Source organism: Glycine soja, chromosome 3 (genome assembly GCF_004193775.1).
Source record: "Glycine soja cultivar W05 chromosome 3, ASM419377v2, whole genome shotgun sequence".
In the NCBI taxonomy this organism is placed as follows: domain Eukaryota; kingdom Viridiplantae; phylum Streptophyta; class Magnoliopsida; order Fabales; family Fabaceae; genus Glycine; species Glycine soja.
Window position 1 is genome coordinate 4,528,009 of NC_041004.1, and position 17,703 is coordinate 4,545,711.

Below are 17,703 nucleotides of genomic sequence, written 5' to 3' on the forward strand. Positions count from 1 at the left end.
CACTTCACATACACGATCTTTGTAATTTTATCTACATGTTCAAAGTTCAAACCTCATTTGAGGCACAGAATTTCGTGCTCCTTCTCTCCTTCTCCCTCCACTCATCTTCTTCTACCTTCAAACTCTTATCTATGACTTTCTATAATGGTGAACTTGTTCTTGACTCATCTTCTCCTTAAAGTGACGTCTCCAATCATCTTTCTTCTTCTCCATTTCGCTACCATTGATCTTAAAGAAACAAAGGACTCCATTGATAGGAAGATCCAAGGCCTACAAGCTCCACATGGAACTACATCGTGTCTTTGGGGCTTTATAACAAGAGAAATAATATAAAGGAAAACATAACAACATCGAATTCAACAAAGTAAGCCTCCCCCTAAAGACAAATAACGCCTTTTCCACTGAAACAACTTTTTCTTAAATAAGCTAAAAGTTGGATCATATGTGGCAGCTTACTCAGGATTAGCACCAATGACTATTCCAAGGAATATAAGAGGCAACGTTGCAGTTGAACAATGAAGAAATGTTGATGCCATAACCATAAAATTATCATGCTCATTAACACCATATATTTTGCTTTTAAGAGAGTTTACCTTCTGTACTTGCCAAAAATTGGAGCCAGACTAACATCAGAGTTGTCCGTCGTTAGTGTGGGTACTCTAGTGATCTTCGTGGTGGTGAATCTATCAATATCCTCTGCCTGAGGAATGGAGAGGGAGTAAAAGGTTAAGTTAAAGTGAATATAGAACCTGATTATTTATAGTGATTGGTGAAAATCCTAGGGTGTTGCCTGAGAGGTTGTTGCAACATCATAACAACCTCATTAGTCAGGTGTAACCGCATTGCAACAACTTTGTAACTACCTTGACAGCCAGATACTCGAGTATCGAAATATCATAATGACCTAACTACTTAGCCATGTGGCGCTAAGGTTGGCCTTCTGGAGAACATCTGTGTTCATGGTCTAGGGCTGACCAAGATAGAGGGCTAATAAGGACTACTCAATGTTGCATCACTCGCCACGTCACTCGTGAACCCTGGACAGTACACCTTCAAACCAGAGACAAGCTCAAAGATCCGTGGAATGGCTTTAATAGCCCACAAGTTGTCCCAATATGCCTCACCAAACATCATCAAATCATTTGTGTATTGCGTTAAAGAAAAGGAAATAAAGTCATAAACTTCAAAGCCTTTAACCCCCACCTGCCTCCACAAATTTACTAACTAAGTCATTCAATCCCTTAACCATTATAAGGGACAAAAAGACACCAAAGAATCACCTTGTTCAGACCGCTTTCATCCAGAAACTCCATTATTAGACTACCATTGACCAAAATAGACATACAACTTAAGCAAGTTGCTTTAATCCACTTTCTCCAAGCACTATCAAATTCAAGACAGTCCAACATGTAATCAAATAATTTATCATCAACAGAGTCACGCCATCAATTAATGCTACGACTTAAAAAAGAAAACTAAAATTTTTAACAAAGAATAATATAAGGACAAAAAAATGCTAAATTTTTTGTCTAAGGACTAAAACATAATTTAACTATCTAAAAAATTATTCTCATTTAAGAATGTAAGAAAATTTTATTCTTATTCATAATTTAACATTTAAAATATTTATATTTTCACACATTAAATATCAACAAATTTTATTCATACATTACTATCTAAAAAATGTTAACATGTATTTAATATTTAATTAATACTAAACATTATCTAGCCAAAAAAGAAACAAGATAAAATAATGAGTAACAATACAACCACAATGATATTGCTAATAATAAAAGCTACAAAAAGAATAATAATAATGATGATAAATTAAAAATTAAAAAAGAGGGAGCAAGTGGGGGAGTTGGCCGAGTCTTGAAGTATAATCATCGTGCATGCATTTTGGTGCTGTCTTTCTTCTTTCTTATATTCTGCATGCACACGCCTCCTCTCTCTCTCTCTCTCTCTCTCTCTCTTTCTCTCAGTTTCACCCCTCTCTTCTCTCTCTCTCTCCGGTTACCGTCGTCCATTCAAATCTCTCTCCGGTTTCTCTCCGTTCAGATTCCGACAATCTTCCGATCACACTTCATTATTCCTCTCCACAACGCGCGAATGCGAATCCCAAACCTCACCCCTCGCGGCACCTCCTCCGCTTAAAAATTAACTTCCGGTGACCGGAACTTCCCCTCGTGAACTTCCGGCGACCGGAGGAACCACTCGAGCTTCGCTCTCCCGCTTAATTTCGGTACGGGCGCTTCTCCGCAGCCGGATTTTACATCCGGCGTCGCGCGAGTCGGTGAGGTGACAGTTAGGGTTTTTCGTTCTGATTTTTCTGATTTTTTTTTTTGCAGAGTCTGTGTGGAATTGGAGTTGAAAATGGAGTCAAGGAGCTGCATGAACGTGGCGTGCGCCACCTCGACGACGATTCGGTGGCGCAAAGGCTGGGCCCTGCGATCCGGCGAATTCGCCGATCTCTGCGATAAGTGCGGGTAATGATGCTCTAGATTTCGAATCGATGAGCGTGTGTTGAAATTGACGCGTGAGTTTGATACGTGGATGCACGGAACACAACAGTTGATTAGAACTTTGGAGTAATTTTGTGATTTGTTGCTTTGTTATTGTTAATTATTTGCTGTTTTGGGGTTTTTTTTTAATGTTTTTACTTTGAAGTATTTAATTTAGTTATTTCTTAATCTAAGTTTTGGCTTGTGGATACTTTTTTTTCCTTCCAATTTTCTAAAGTTAGTGTAGTGGCTTTTTTTGCTGATTTTTTTTTTTTTTTTTGCTGAATTTTAGTGTAGTGGCGTTTACACGCTTTTATGTTTTTTTTATTATTTATTTTTTAAATTGTGTGGTAAGTAGTGGAAGACTTGAAGTTGTCGTAGGTAAAATTGGGTCGCCGAATTTTAATTGTGGCTGCTGACCAGTGACCACAATTTAAAACGTTGTTTATGACATGTGTTTTTATATGGCATGCGTTTATTTTTTTTTTTACACAATTTTATATGGCATGTGTTTATAATTTACAGTATTAATTTTCCTTACTTTTTTTTAATAAATGACAAAAAGAAATACTTGTGATAAAATGGGAACAGAGATTAAAAGAAAAGAAAAGAAAAAACATAGTAGTTGTATAGTTGTAAAGCTTGTGTGAGATATAGTGGAACAAAAATTTAATCTGGCTGGATTTTTATTGTCAAAATCATGTTGAATTTGAACGGTGCCTAATATCATTATTCATTCTGTTTGGGAAACATGGAATGAGTTTGGGATGGTATCATATGATAATTCCTTAATAAATTATTGAAATTAATATATATGCTTCCACTAATTTGTCTTCTGACAAAGTTTTCAAGCATGCACTGAATGAAAAGATGATTAAAAGTTGCTCTTACAATTTTCGTTTTCAAACTCAAGTTCTGTATAAGATGTAAACAATTTAGAATATGTATTGACTTGGATCAATAAGTCTGCAAACCTTCTTTATTTGATTGAAAATGGGCATTACCAAGGGATTCATGCTCAGATTCTTAATCCTGATTTTTTCTCTGTTGTAGTTCTGCTTATGAGCAATCAACGTATTGTGATATGTTTCACTCAAATGATTCTGGTTGGAGAGAATGCACATCATGTGACAAGGTAGAGTTAAAAAATATATACGTATTTTGGTACACTGGTAGAGTATATAGAAGACTAGCATAACTCTTTTTACCCCAATTTTGGTATTTCCATGTTCTATGTTAAGCTTAATGATCCTATATGTTTTATTATCTGCAGCGTCTCCATTGTGGATGCATTGCTTCTATGTCTCAGCTTGAATTATTAGATACTGGTGGTGTAAGCTGTATAAGCTGTGCAAGGAATTCAGGACTGCAACCTGTAAATTTACTTTACCATTTTATTTAAATAATCATTTATGTTCACTGCTATGCAAACACATGAAAATATTGTTTCCTTTATTGATTATCACAATTCCCTCAAATAGATCAATATTTATGATGTTAGATAGCAGGTCTTAATTTTCAGGTTAAACTGAATCTTGTATCATCATAAGGTTGAGAAGTTAATTGTTAATTAGCATGTAGAGGTAAATTGAGTGTTCTAGGATCTAGGTAACAATAAAAACTTTCTTATGCAAGCTCTGCAATTCAAATCTGTGCTCCCATAAATAGGTTGTTTGCTTCTTACATATTTGATTATTTGCGTTGATAATTGAATTTTCAAGTCTAGCTGTATGTTCCCATAATTGACAATGATAATTTGACAGATTGCAAACAATGAAAAGCCTAATGGATCCGGGACATCAAAAGTACAAAATGTCAGTACACAGCAGCAGTACACATCTCTGGCTAACCAATTAACTGTGAGGGGTATGCAAGTAGGGCATTATGCAGAGAATGATGGGCTTCGGTGCTGGTTCAAACCTCATAATGTTGAAACAGATGGGCCTTCTGCAGAAATGAAACCAGAAATTTTACCTTCAGTTGGAGAACTTGGAAACACTTTGATATCACAATTTCATTGTGAGTCTAATGGATCATCTAAGGCTTCCAAAGCAGAGAACTGTAAGGCAGAGACAGAAATGCGAGATATATATGAATCATTGGCACAGACAAATTTGAGTATGACCCTTGCTGCTCCTTTAGGAAATTCAAATCCCTTTCATAGTGCTGTTGTTGATGAAAGGGAACAAAGTAAAACATCTCCACTTTTATTGGGGTCAAGGTCTCGTCATCTTTTACCTAAGCCCCCAAGGTCAACTATTGGGACAAGCTTAGAAGCAAATGCTGGCATGGTATCCCAGATTCGTGTGGCAAGACCACCTGCTGAAGGACGGGGAAGGAATCAATTGCTTCCACGTTATTGGCCTAGGATTACCGATCAAGAGTTGCAACAAATATCAGGAGAGTATCCAGCATTGTAATTAGTTCTATAAATTATTATTAATCACTGGCAGGATACTTACACAGGTTAATAAACTTATTATTATTTTGATAGCTACTCTTTACCTTAGTATTTCCTTAACCATTCATGATATGTTCAAGTTCAAATTCTACGATTGTGCCACTCTTTGAAAAGATGCTTAGTGCAAGTGATGCTGGTCGAATTGGTCGCTTGGTTTTACCAAAAGCATGTGCTGAAGTAATTTATCCTAACTCATCTGTTGAACTGGCCTTTACTGTTGTCATTTTATATTAACTAACAATTCTAGCAAAAGTTATTTTTCTTGACGAGTCTGGTAATTTGTTAAAACTGAAAGACGAGAGCATTGTGCAGGCATATTTCCCTCCAATCTCTCAACCAGAGGGCCTTCCTTTACGAATCCAAGATGTGAAAGGAAAAGAATGGATGTTTCAGTTTAGATTTTGGCCAAATAATAACAGCAGGATGTATGTTTTAGAAGGTGTAACCCCCTGCATTCAGTCTATGCAATTGCAAGCTGGAGATACTGGTATGTTTTACTGAGGATCCCTTAATTTATTAAACTACTCATTCTCAGAATAGATAAACCACATGTACACTTTCATTTTCTAAGAGTATATCAACTACTACATGTCTTTTACAAAAACATGTGTTAAGTGTTACCTAATCAATATCATTTTCTAAAAATCTGCTAATTTTTCACTGTGTTAACTAATCAGTCAGCATACCTAGAAGACATTCTGTTTTAAGATACCAACTGCAATGGTTTTCCTAATGTATTTTCCTTTCTTTTCTTCTGAGAATATTTACAAAGTTTACTTCACTGATGTTTTTTTACTGTTCCTTGGACAAAATGTTGCTCAGGTTTTTGGATATATATTTGATTGGTTTCTCTTCATTGAGAAGCAATTGATTTCTGTACCATTTTAAGTTTCAATTGCAACATGTGTTTTCTTCTAATTTTTTTTAGTTCGTCTTCAAATTTGGTTACAAATATGGTTTTACTTTTTTTCTTAAATTTCTGCAGTAACATTTAGCCGTATGGACCCTGAGGGGAAACTTATAATGGGGTTTAGAAAGGCAACAAATTCTACTGCAGTACAGGTAACAATCAGTTTTAGTTCATATAGCAAACTCAAACTTTTAGAATTGATATTTAATCACCTATTAAGCAGGAAACACTACCATCTAATATGCCCAACGGTTCTCATTCAAGTGAAACTTCCTATTCTGGTGTTTATGAGAATCTACCTATATTAAGTGGTTACTCTGGCCTTCTTCAGTCACAAAAGGGATGTTCAGAAACCCACCTAAATGCGCTGTCTAAGAAATGGAACTCAGCTGGTGGTGACATGAATTGGCATAACATTGACATGCCTGAAAGCAGAAAAAGAGATGGGTTGCCGTTGCCACCTGTGATGGTTCCCGAGAAGAAAAGAACTCGGAATATTGGGTCAAAAAGTAAGAGGTTGCTTATCGATAGCCAGGATGCGCTGGAGCTGAAACTTACTTGGGAAGAGGCTCAAGATTTGCTCCGTCCTCCTCCAACTGTTAAGCCAAGCATTGTCATGATTGAGGATCATGTATTTGAAGAATATGAAGTAAGTAAACAATTTAGAAGGAGCAGTAATTTTATGAAATTCACCCATTCTATTAGTGGTAGGTTAAATTGATATTTTTGGTGTCTGTTTAACTCAGACACCAACTTTGACCCAAATAAATATGTATGAACCTTTCATTCTAATAAGTTCTTAATGCATTCATCTTACCCTAAACTTCTTCTATCTAAATCTAAAGACAAAAATCTGACTTCTAAAAGGTTGGAACTTCTCAGATATGGGTAGTTCAGCATACATCAGTAGTTGACCTTTCCTGATATTTGCAATTTCTGTAATTTATTGAAACAGCCATCTAGTTTGAACTTTTTTAAATACCCGTCTAGTTTCAGGTTATATAGTCTTTGCATTTAGGGCATGCATTTGTAGGGGGGGGAGGGGGGGAACTAGTACATGGGTAGGGGATTTCCTTGTAATTTTTGGAACAAGAAGGGAAGAAGGCATGGGTTTCTCGAAACTCAGGTTAGGTGAGTGATGTCATTTATATTTTTTAAAGGATCTTCCTTACAAGTGTCTTAAGGACACTGGTTAAGAAACAATAAACACACTTTATCAAATTCTTTCAACTACTTATAGTAAATATATATTTTTTAATATAATAAAAAATTTGCTATTCATCAAATGTTTTCTTGTTTTTGTTTTCTTTCCTAAGGGAGCTCTTTAGCATTCTCCTTTATAAAAATAAAAAAATGAATTTTGCTTTCATCGGTTATGTCAAGGCACAAGACACTAACCAATATTAGGGCTAGCGTCTCAGCTTCACAAATGTCTTAATACATAAATATTTAAAGTTAAGTCTCCACTAAGTCTAGGTAAATAACATTAAATTTATTATATTACCTGTTTAAGGTTATGCACAGGAATTGACTTATTTCAATTCATACAGGAACCTCCTGTCTTTGGAAAGAGGAGTATATTCGTAGTTCGATCAACTGGGTAAGATGAGTATTGTACATTAGAGTTTTCTTCTTTTTATTTCTTGTGTCAAGTTTTCCCTCTTTTACCATCCTCTTATTTTCTATTTAACCTTATGAATTCTTTTACAAGTTATAGCAATGCATAAATTTATATATTTTGATTATTTCAATTTGGAGTGCGATGGGATCTCAGGGTAAACGAGCAGTGGATGCAGTGTGATAGTTGCTCAAAATGGCGGAAGTTGCCTGTTGATGCACTTATTCCCCCAAAGTGGACATGTGTGGAGAATTTATGGGATCAGAGCAGGTGAGCAGTAGACTTTCTAGTGCAATACTATTAATACCAATAGTTTTTTCTTAGTTAAGACCTTTATGCTTCTGCATTGCTGTCAACAGGTGTTCATGTGCTGCTCCCAATGAATTGAACCCAAGGGAACTGGATAATCTTCTGAGGCTGAATAAAGGTATTTCTCCATTTCTTGTGTTCATTATGCTTTAGAGTTACTGCTGATCAATACATAATAGTAGAAAATGGTTTCATGTGCAAAATTTTACATTATGAAGCTATGCTTTTCTGGAAGTATTTACCTTTTCATATTTACTAATTGTACTGAAATATGGCTGACTTCCCAAGCATTTACTTAGACTTTCTTTTGACCCACAAATTTATATTTGTAACTTAATATAGATGTAGACTGGAACTCTCAAAAGAGTTTCCCATTTAAATTTGGATCAGATGCTGTTGTTGATGTACGGTTTATAATTGAAGAGTATCTCTATTAAGCAGTTGCCATGTTCCAAGCTTTGTCTTTCTATTTTTTCCCTTTTTGTCTGTCTATAAAAGGAAAACTCACACACAACACATGCAGCGAGAGAGAGAGAGAGCTGAAAAACATAAAAGCTTCTTTAGTATCTTGTTTAGATACTTGGTCTAGTTCTAGTCCAAACTGACAACTGTTTTCTTGATTGGACACCAAACACGAAAGTTTCAATTGACCATATAACTTTCTATACTCAATCATTGAAAGCACATAGAATGGGAATAAAAAACAATTGAGCAATGAGGATACAAGACATAGTATATTTGAAGATCCCCATAATTTGTATAGATTCCCATAACCTGTATGGCAACAAAAAAATAACTTAAATATTAAAACATGCTCAGCATGGTTAAAAAGATTGAAGTATTGAATTCTTATGCATTTTATAGTTCTATTTTTCAATGGTGGGCATACCAGTCCTAACTGACGAGCGTACTAAGGATTTTACATAATGACTTTAAAATTCCAGGTAATAACCCTTTAAAATTCTTAACTCTTGAGCCTCCAATTGAAAAAACCGACTTTATGTGCCAGTAAGAGGACAAAATGAGCTAGACAATAATGATTAGTTGTATGGAGGAGCTACCACACTGTTGGTTGTATTAATAAGTTTTGTCTTGCTACTGTCTTTATGCTTACTCTAATTAATCAAATTATTCATTCAAGAAACTGACAAATCTGCACTCCCAAATTACGCTGCATTAACAAGGACGGTGATTCTGTGACTTTTATGAATGCATGGTAACATGTTTTTCTTGTAAACAAATTCTTGATGACATCAAATATACTTGAAATTCTTTATTTTGGAATAGAATTCAAGAAACAAAGACTGACAGCAAGCCAGAGACCGGCCCTGGAACGTGAATCTTCAGGACTGGATGCTTTGGCAAATGCAGCAATACTGGGAGATGATGCAAGTGACTCTGGCAGAACACCAGTTGTTACCACCACAAAACATCCTCGGCATAGACCTGGGTGCTCTTGCATTGTCTGTATCCAGCCACCAAGTGGGAAGGGCAAACACAAACCTACATGCACCTGCAATGTGTGCATGACAGTTAAACGTCGGTTTAAAACCCTGATGATGCGAAAGAAGAAGCGGCAATCCGAACGTGAAGCAGAGATTGCTCAGAGAAATCAGTTATCATGGCGGACGAAAGATGAATCAGAAGTAGATAGCACCTCTCGCCATTTAACTCCGGTTGACGGTTTGGAGAATGAAGTAAGGGTGCAAAATGAATTAGATTCAAGGAGTCCAGACGATGCGGTGGCTGAAGCTGCCAAGGGACAATTAGACTTGAATTGCCAACCTGATCGAGAAGATGTGCAAGCTGGGCCGAACAGCTTGAGCATGACGAGTCTTCTTGAAGAAGCAAATCTCCCGCTGGAGACCTACCTGAAGCAAAATGGCCTTACTAGCTTGATAACAGAGCAGCAAACAAATTCAGCTTCAAATGTGCAGGCACAGACAACCAATGATAGTGAGGTGAAACACAATGAGGATTGCGGAACCGCTTCGGTTATTCATGCGCAGGAAAGCAGTCCTGAAGAGAACAGTGGGCAAGATAAAGAGCAAAACAATTAACTCATGAAATCTTGCCAGTTATATTTTCTTTTTTCCTTTTTTTTTTACTCCGAAATCATTTTACAAGAATCCTTGCTTAAGTTATAAAATTATAAGAGGTTCATTTGTATGTGTATATATATTTTCTGTTGTTGTCTGTGTCTTGTGGTTGTGAAATTTCCCCCCAAAACTCAATAACATATATACGCCAAAGCTTGTGTTTTAGGGTTGTAAACTAGTGAGGCAAGGAGTTGAAGGAAAGCACCACCTTGCTGTGTTATAATACATCTGGTTTTGTTTCTCTGGTAAGTGTGGTGAGTCTGAATAAGCATTGTTTGTCTTGTTTGTTATATGGAGAAAGGGAGAGTACACCTAATTTCGTTTCTTAGTTTGAAAAGCCATTATTTGGCTTTGCCGTTTTAATAGGAAAATGCTCTTTTGCATGAAAAGCATTTCACTGATGTTGTACGGAATTAATGTGACTGGTTGATGTATGTAATAGTTGTGTGATTTCTTGAAAGCTACTTTTTATTACTATACTGTATTGTTATTGCCATGAGTTGCACCGGTTTGATTTTTATTTCATATATCAAGATCATTCAAAATGAAATTGTATAAAAAAATAAATTTTAAGAACCTAAAAAAAAAGTAAAAGATATAAGAATCAAATCATATTTTGAATCGTTTAATAGTACAGAAATGTAAATTAAAATTTATAATTTAACTACTTTTATAGTTTAATTATTATTGGAATAGTGTTGAGAGGAGAAAGGAGCAAAGTATTTGTGACCGTGTAAATTTTTATATCAATGAGTTAATTAATTGGACCCAGTATAACAAACCTTTGCATTATCTACAAAAGAACATTGTCTCATGGAGATATATGTCAAGGTGGAAGAACCATACATTTATCTACTATACACTTGTGTTGAATCACCCCAAAAATGATAATAACAACAAACAAATACATAAGAACAAAACATTATAGACAGTCCATATCCTTCAACACTAGCTCTCGGACACCTTGAGGATGATGACTTCCTGTTTTCCGGTCCACCGAGCTCCTCCATGAGAAAGTGGAGGAACAAGCGCGAAGAGGAAGATGCAGTGTGGGCACACCACCAGACCTGGTAGACCATCTTGGAGATGAAACAGATGGTCTTGCTACTACTGAGGGAGAGAAACTCAACCTAGGTGGTACATGACATATGATACCATTAAGACTTGGTGATCTTGACATTTCTTTTGCTGGCTCTTGCAGTGGGAACCAACAAGAGTACTTCATATCTTGTACCGTTTTGAGATTTTCAACAATGGTTCTCATGGTGGGTCTTTCTGATGGCTCCTTTTGGAGGCATCTTTGTGCAATGTCAGCCACTGTTCTTGCCGCTTTGGGAGGAAAGTGACCTTTAAGTTGAGGATCCATGATCAGTGACAGTCGAAAATCATCGGCCAGGAAAGGCCGGCTCCACTTGACTAAGTTCCTCTCTTCCTTGGGGTGATGGCTATCAAGATTCTTTCTGCCAGTAAGTAGTTCCAAAAGAACAATTCCAAAACTCCATACATTGCTTTTTGGAGTAAGAATTCCTTTTTCCAATGTCTCCACTGACAGGTTTCCAACAGCCTGTACAATAACAAATTCATGAACAGAACGAATAAGAACAAAACTTATGGAATACTTATACAGGTAAAATAAGAAGATTCAAAGGTAGAAAATAATTGATGAATAATTTATAATAACACACAGCACTTTTGAGTAAATGAACTTACACATGAACTGCTCGAAATCTCTTCCTCAGGAATACGTCCAGCACAACCATATCCAGAAAGCTTTGCATTGAAATCTTTTTCAATCTGTATGTTGGCTGCTGAAAATTCATTATACATTGCCTACAATCAATTGATAGAGGTCCATCAGCAAGGATAGAAATGTACAACCTAAATTAATATTTAATGTACTAAAGGAACATAGAAAAATATCTTCTCATCACATAATTGTTAAGTCCATATCGAGAAATACTAATACACAATAACTCCAGTCCAATGGCATTCAATGAGGTGATTGAGGTCTAATAACCACATGGAAAGAAGGGGTAAAAAGTGCAGACAAGACCACAGAAGGTTGCTTCAGTTTTGAACATATTTGACATACATTTTTATGCCAAATTAAGGTAAAAACAGAAAGTTCATTACCTGGAAAGGCCCTTCTTCATGCAAGAAAGTAAGACCTTGTGCAGCACATATGGCAATTTTCATTCGTGAGTTCCAATCAATTGAAGGGCTATCAGATCTCCCAAACAACTGCCGGTCCAAGCTTCCATGGCATAGCCTCTCATAAACCAACATCCTTGGTTCAGAACCATCACGTGCATGAAATCCTAGCAATTTACAGAGGTTTGGATGTTGCAAAGATGAAAGGGTATTAACATCATTTATGAATTCCTTCAATCCCTGCAAGAGACATCACATACACGTAGACCATGTCAGAAAGTTCTCAGCTGCTTTCAGACTTTTGTCTAGGGAGAAAAATCATAAACCTCTCAATGCAAGGCTAACAATATTCATATTTACGCTTGAAACAGTAGCAATGCAATGCTTAACAATTTTCATCATTTGATTCCAAAGTGGTTTGAAATTTGAAAACATTAAAATGTGCATTGAGAAGTAAAAGAGGAAGGATATAGCAAGAAGAACAAGGTTTAGAAGCTTCTGCTAAATAGTAAGTTGGATGACACCAGTTGACAAACCTAAACTCTTTGATGCCTATCTTAAAATGGTTTTCAAAAGGCATAACAATCTTCCATCAAGAAGTACATGAAACATTGAATTCTAGCTATTTTAAGATAAGAAGACATCACTTCTCTATATTTAGTAATATAAGCATCGGCAATTCAGATGACCAGTCATCATTTAATAGGCATGAGGATAGCAAGAGATGAAAGTAAAAAAGCAGAATGAAGAAAAGTACCTGAGTTGATGAATGAAGGCGAGTGACGGTGGCTTCAAACTTCTTTGCACTTGAAGCATCATCACCAAATGAAGCACTATATATGGTAGAAGAAAGACGTTCTGACATGCATCGATCTGAAGAGAAGTTGTGGCAAGCAGCAGCAATTTCTTCATATGTAAAGTTTCTAATCAACCCAGTAGGCGGAAGAGGCAAAGGTCCAGGAGCACTAGCTGTCCCTGATTTAAAGCTTCCAATAGCCTTCAATACACCACCACTACCACCCTGAGGAGAAGGAAGAGGCAAAGGTTGCGGAATAGATGAACGTTGCTCCTTCATCAATCCAACTCGGTGTCTCAACTCTTCTTGTTCCTCATAATCAACCGAGGCCAAAGCATCTTGTTCTGTTACTTCAGGAGCTAGTCCAGAAGCATACAGAGAAACACTAGCTATCCCTGACTTAAAGCTTCCATTAGCGTTCAATGCACCACCACCCTGACGTGATGGAAGAGGTAAAGGTTGCGGACTAGACGAGCGCTGCTCCATCAGCGATCCCACATGGTATCTTGATTCTTCTTGTTCCTCAAACTCAACCGTGGTAAGAGTATCTTGGTTGGCTACATCAAGAGCTGAAGGAGCAGATAATGCCCGGGTTCTGTTATTGGTAACTTGATTAATAGGCTGAATAGATTTCACTCTATTCCTAAAACTAGGAGGTGCAGACTGCAGCGAATGAGGATGAGTTTGAGGTTCTGGTAGCACTGTTGGTGCATGCTCCTTGTGGCTGACATATGTTGAGTATCGGATTTTATTGATCTTTTTCTTCTTGTATTTCAAGACAGTGAAACACCCCATCTTGTGTACAGAATTCAGTTGTTGAATAGAATTGCTTTTGCTGCACGAAAATAAAAAGGCCTAAACAAAATTAGTAGGACATAATATTATCATGGGTTTTCCACATAAAAAGCTACCCAAAATTTCAAAAATAGATCCAAGAAGAAATACGAATGCGGATTGAGGGAAAAAAAATCTATAACCCATTTTTTATTTATTTGTTAAAATTAGATTTTCTATTGACCACAAGATTAACAACTTAAAACAACAAATGAATACAATCAGAGCAATCTCCCATTTCCCCTCATTTTCATTTCCATAACTCTTTTCATTCCTCTCACCACTCTCATTCCTTGCTCCCAATCTTCCTTATCACTGGTCAAATATTCACCATTGGACTGCAAATTAAATGCAAAATTAAAACATCAGACATTATAAGAATTTATGAACTGGTCCCCTAACAAAGCTCTTGTCCACACACTTGTGTCCATCACATTCCCAAAATCAGAACAATAAATTACTTGGTTTTTCCATGTCATTAGCCAATCTTCACAATAAATGTAACAAATTTCCTTTATCATTGCTCACTTATTCAGCTGCATAAAAAGCACTCCAGATCTATCAAATGAAACAAATTTTACAAAAACCTACTCATTTCATTTAGTTTCATAAAATTCAAAAAACAAAAAACAAATTTTCTACACCCTGAAACTTCAACCCCACTAGGAATCACCAAAACAACCCCCCACCCCAATAAAACAAAAAACAAAAAAAAGGCAAAGTTTTTATGATTCAATTAAAAAAAAAAGTAAAACTGCTAATGAGTCAAACTACAATCAAGCCAAGATTTTTAAGATTAAAATGGAAAAAGTGACCTACCAATAAACTTTAAAACACAAAAGGGTTCAAATCATATTGAATATAATAAACCCAAAGGATGAAACTTTAACATACCTATGAGGGTAGGAGCTCATTTAACTCAGAGTGAATGTAAAATGGCTATACCATGTGGTTCTGCTTCGACCACGAAGAAGCCCTTAACCCTTATGAAGTCAAAGAAATTGAGCAGAATGAAAAAGGCTGAGTGGTGGGAAGTGATGCTTCTTTGAAAATGAAGAGAATGTGTGTGGAAATTTGGACTGGTAAAAACAGAGAATTGGTCTCAAACGGGTTGGAAAATCAACACAAGTGGTCAAAATGAAATGATTTGATTCTAGGAAGAAAAAAAAATTATTTTTTAATTTTTTAATTTAAATTTTTTTTTCTTCTAAACATAGTATTAATATTGGTACGAAATAATTTTTATCCACGATAAATGGAGACATAAAGCACAAGGTAAAAAAAAAAAAGCAAATTCGACTTTTTTTTTCCCTTTTTGCCAACATATGGGATCAACTTAATGAAAAATATATTTTTATGCACGACAATTGATAAATAAGAGAATAGATCCTCTCTGGAGTTACGAAACAATTGCATGATAGTGCGGTTCCTCCAACAATTCATATTTATCAAAGTTTACTAAAAAAATTGCCTACCATTAATCATTAGTTGCACTTTGTGCAGTTCAATTTTAAACTGCTCCATTGACAAGAGAGGTAAATTTTGTTTATGTAAAGAAAATTATTTAGACATACTAATCAGTATTGTTAACTAATCACAAATTATTTTATATAGAATTTTTAAAGTAATTATTAAAAAAAACTAAAATTTTATTTATATGAAAATTCTAGATTAAATGACAGTTGTAAAAAACATGTTTTAGTTAAATTCTTGAGGAGTTTAGTTTTTAGATTATTAATGTTAAAACTATTTACACTGTGAATTTATTAGAAATTTGTAAGTAATTATTATAAAAGTGTATACTTTTTTCAATTAGAGTTATTGATTATTATTTTTTCGGTACGTCATTATATATCTTGATTACATAATTATATAAGTATACCCGCCATTAATTTTATTTAAAAATAATTAAACATTATATAAAAAAAAGTTAATTAAACATTCATATATACTTACATAATCAAAACTGATTATTTTTATTTTTAATTTTTATGCACTATAATTTAAATTTTACACTATTGATTAATTAAAATTATCATTAATATAATTTTCAATAAACTTATTAATTTCTGTAGAAAAAAAATAAAAACTTATTAATTTTTTATACATAACATTTTTTTTATTGGATCAGATATTATGACATTCAATACATTGAGTCAGAATTTAAATTCAGCTCGTGATTAAGAAAAGATCAAAACACAAATTCTTTTATTAAATAAATTATTTAGCCACATAAATAGGGAAATCTTGGAAGAGCCATATAGATTGTATGGATAATAGTTTATATTAGATTTTAATACATAAATTATTATTTTTTCTGGCATTGGGCGTGACTGCTCGTCAAAGCCGTTTTCAACATTCCACGAATAGAGTTGTCTTCCACATTGCTTCCTTTGAATTTTGACTTATTCCTTTCTTTTGTGGTAAGTTTGAACGTGAAGAATGAACAGATTAAAAAAATGAATCGTTTTAGTTTTTCTTCTATATATTTTTCAGTTGAATAAGACATTTAATCTCCACATTAATTGTACAAACGTTGGATAGAAGATTTTTTATGTAAGGATAAAAGATGTTTAATTTATCAAAGTTGGGATTAAGTAATTAAACTAATATTAATAGAATATGGATTTAGTTGGAATACACAAGGCTTTTTAAACTATTATCTAATCATGAATTATATATAACTAAAAATTCTTAATTTTATAATAATTAATTTAATAGTAACAATATCTAGGATAATTTCTCATTAATTAAGTAAATATTAAAAGTTTTTACTAACAGTTTAACAAAATTAATCTCGTAGAATATAATTTAGCGTTTTTATGATTTCTCCTAGAATCAATGCTATTTATAACAAACAGCAAATAGGTTTTCAACGAATTAGTGAATTACTCTTTTACTTTTATGTAAAACTAAAAAACAATAAACCATGGGAAAAAAAAATCATCATACACACTTATGTGTGGAAAATAATCATTGTACACCTAAGATAGTGTGTATAGATGCACATAAGAAGAAAAGAGGATACGAAGAGAAGGAAAAATGTGATAAAAATAATTATTAATGTAATGAAAAATAAACATAAAAAATAAAATAAGATGTATTAAAACTTAAAAGCTATAAAGATTAAAATTATATATAGATTTTTTTAGAATTAAAATTACACACATATATATAAAGAGACATTGTATGTACCATAAATAAATTTATAAGTAAAGTATTTCAGTTATCCTTCTATCATCTCTTTATTGAGGCTTTCTTACTAGAGTATTTTTTTTTTCAAATTTATCAAATGAGATAAATTTTGAATAAATAAATATTCATTTAAGAATAAATACTAAATTAAACCACGACTGTGTATACAGAAGTCATAAATATATTTACTACTTCTAAAAACAAATAGATGAAAATAGGGGAAAGTGAAAGAATGATTTACACTAATCTAAGTGTTTTTTTTTTCCTGAACTAAACATTTTTTTCTTTTCTCTGTTTACACTAACCTTAAAGTGTGTGTGTGTGTTTTTTTTTTTAAAAAAAAAAGAGTTTAGTGTAAAAAGAAAATAAATATAAAAGTGGTGTGAAAAATATGAACAAAATACAGTTTTTTTTTTTTTACTTCACAATGCTCCATTTCCGACGAAGTGCACTGGCTCAACTAGACAACTCAGTCAAAGTTTGAAATAGAACATGATTCCAACGACAGACTCATAAAGTTAACTTGATCTTTGACTTGAAAGTTGAAACCATGTACATGTCTATGCAGGCTACCGCATAATGCTATTTATTTTAAATGCCAATTCAATATGAAATTATAATAATTGAATTTTTTTAAAAAAAGATAAATTATTTCATGAATATATTAATAAATTATTTTAAATGCTATTTATTAACTATTTTTATACTAATTTATATATGGGAAATATGTTTTTATCTCTTAATTTTTGGTGATTTTCATTTTTATTTCATAATCGAATTTTTGACCGATTTGTTTGTGTATTTTTATTTAAGTATCACGGTTAAGTAG

At 34.0% G+C, this 17,703-nt stretch overlaps 1 protein-coding gene and 1 pseudogene across 2 annotated transcripts; one reads left to right on the top strand and one right to left on the bottom strand.

Moving 5' to 3' along the window:
* Nucleotides 1–1,904: 1,904 nt before the first annotated feature.
* On the top strand, nt 1,905–10,375 carry LOC114405968 (B3 domain-containing transcription repressor VAL2-like). 2 transcript variants are annotated; one of them, XM_028368499.1, is made up of 13 exons: nt 1,905–2,242; nt 2,349–2,486; nt 3,555–3,636; nt 3,775–3,876; nt 4,265–4,905; nt 5,043–5,139; nt 5,275–5,449; nt 5,948–6,024; nt 6,096–6,521; nt 7,423–7,472; nt 7,647–7,760; nt 7,850–7,917; nt 9,087–10,375. In XM_028368499.1, the coding sequence occupies exons 2-13, from the start codon at nt 2,374–2,376 to the stop codon at nt 9,857–9,859; spliced, it is 2,718 nt and encodes a 905-aa protein (XP_028224300.1). In that variant the 5' UTR covers nt 1,905–2,242; nt 2,349–2,373; the 3' UTR covers nt 9,860–10,375. The 2 variants fall into 2 exon arrangements, with proteins under 2 accessions (XP_028224300.1, XP_028224301.1); XM_028368500.1 differs by having other exon boundaries at nt 6,204–6,521.
* A 245-nt stretch (nt 10,376–10,620) lies between these two features.
* On the bottom strand, nt 10,621–14,790 carry LOC114405969 (annotated as a pseudogene).
* Between the last annotated feature and the right edge of the window lie 2,913 nt (nt 14,791–17,703).

Bases quoted from the DNA above. Each gene is read 5' to 3' on its own strand.
- LOC114405968 (XM_028368499.1), top strand. From the start codon at position 2,374: ATGGAGTCAAGGAGCTGCATGAACGTGGCGTGCGCCACCTCGACGACG. The intron at 6,522-7,422 runs GTAAGTAAACAA...CAATTCATACAG, and splicing joins ATGTATTTGAAGAATATGAA to GAACCTCCTGTCTTTGGAAA. The intron at 7,473-7,646 runs GTAAGATGAGTA...ATGGGATCTCAG, and splicing joins TTCGTAGTTCGATCAACTGG to GGTAAACGAGCAGTGGATGC.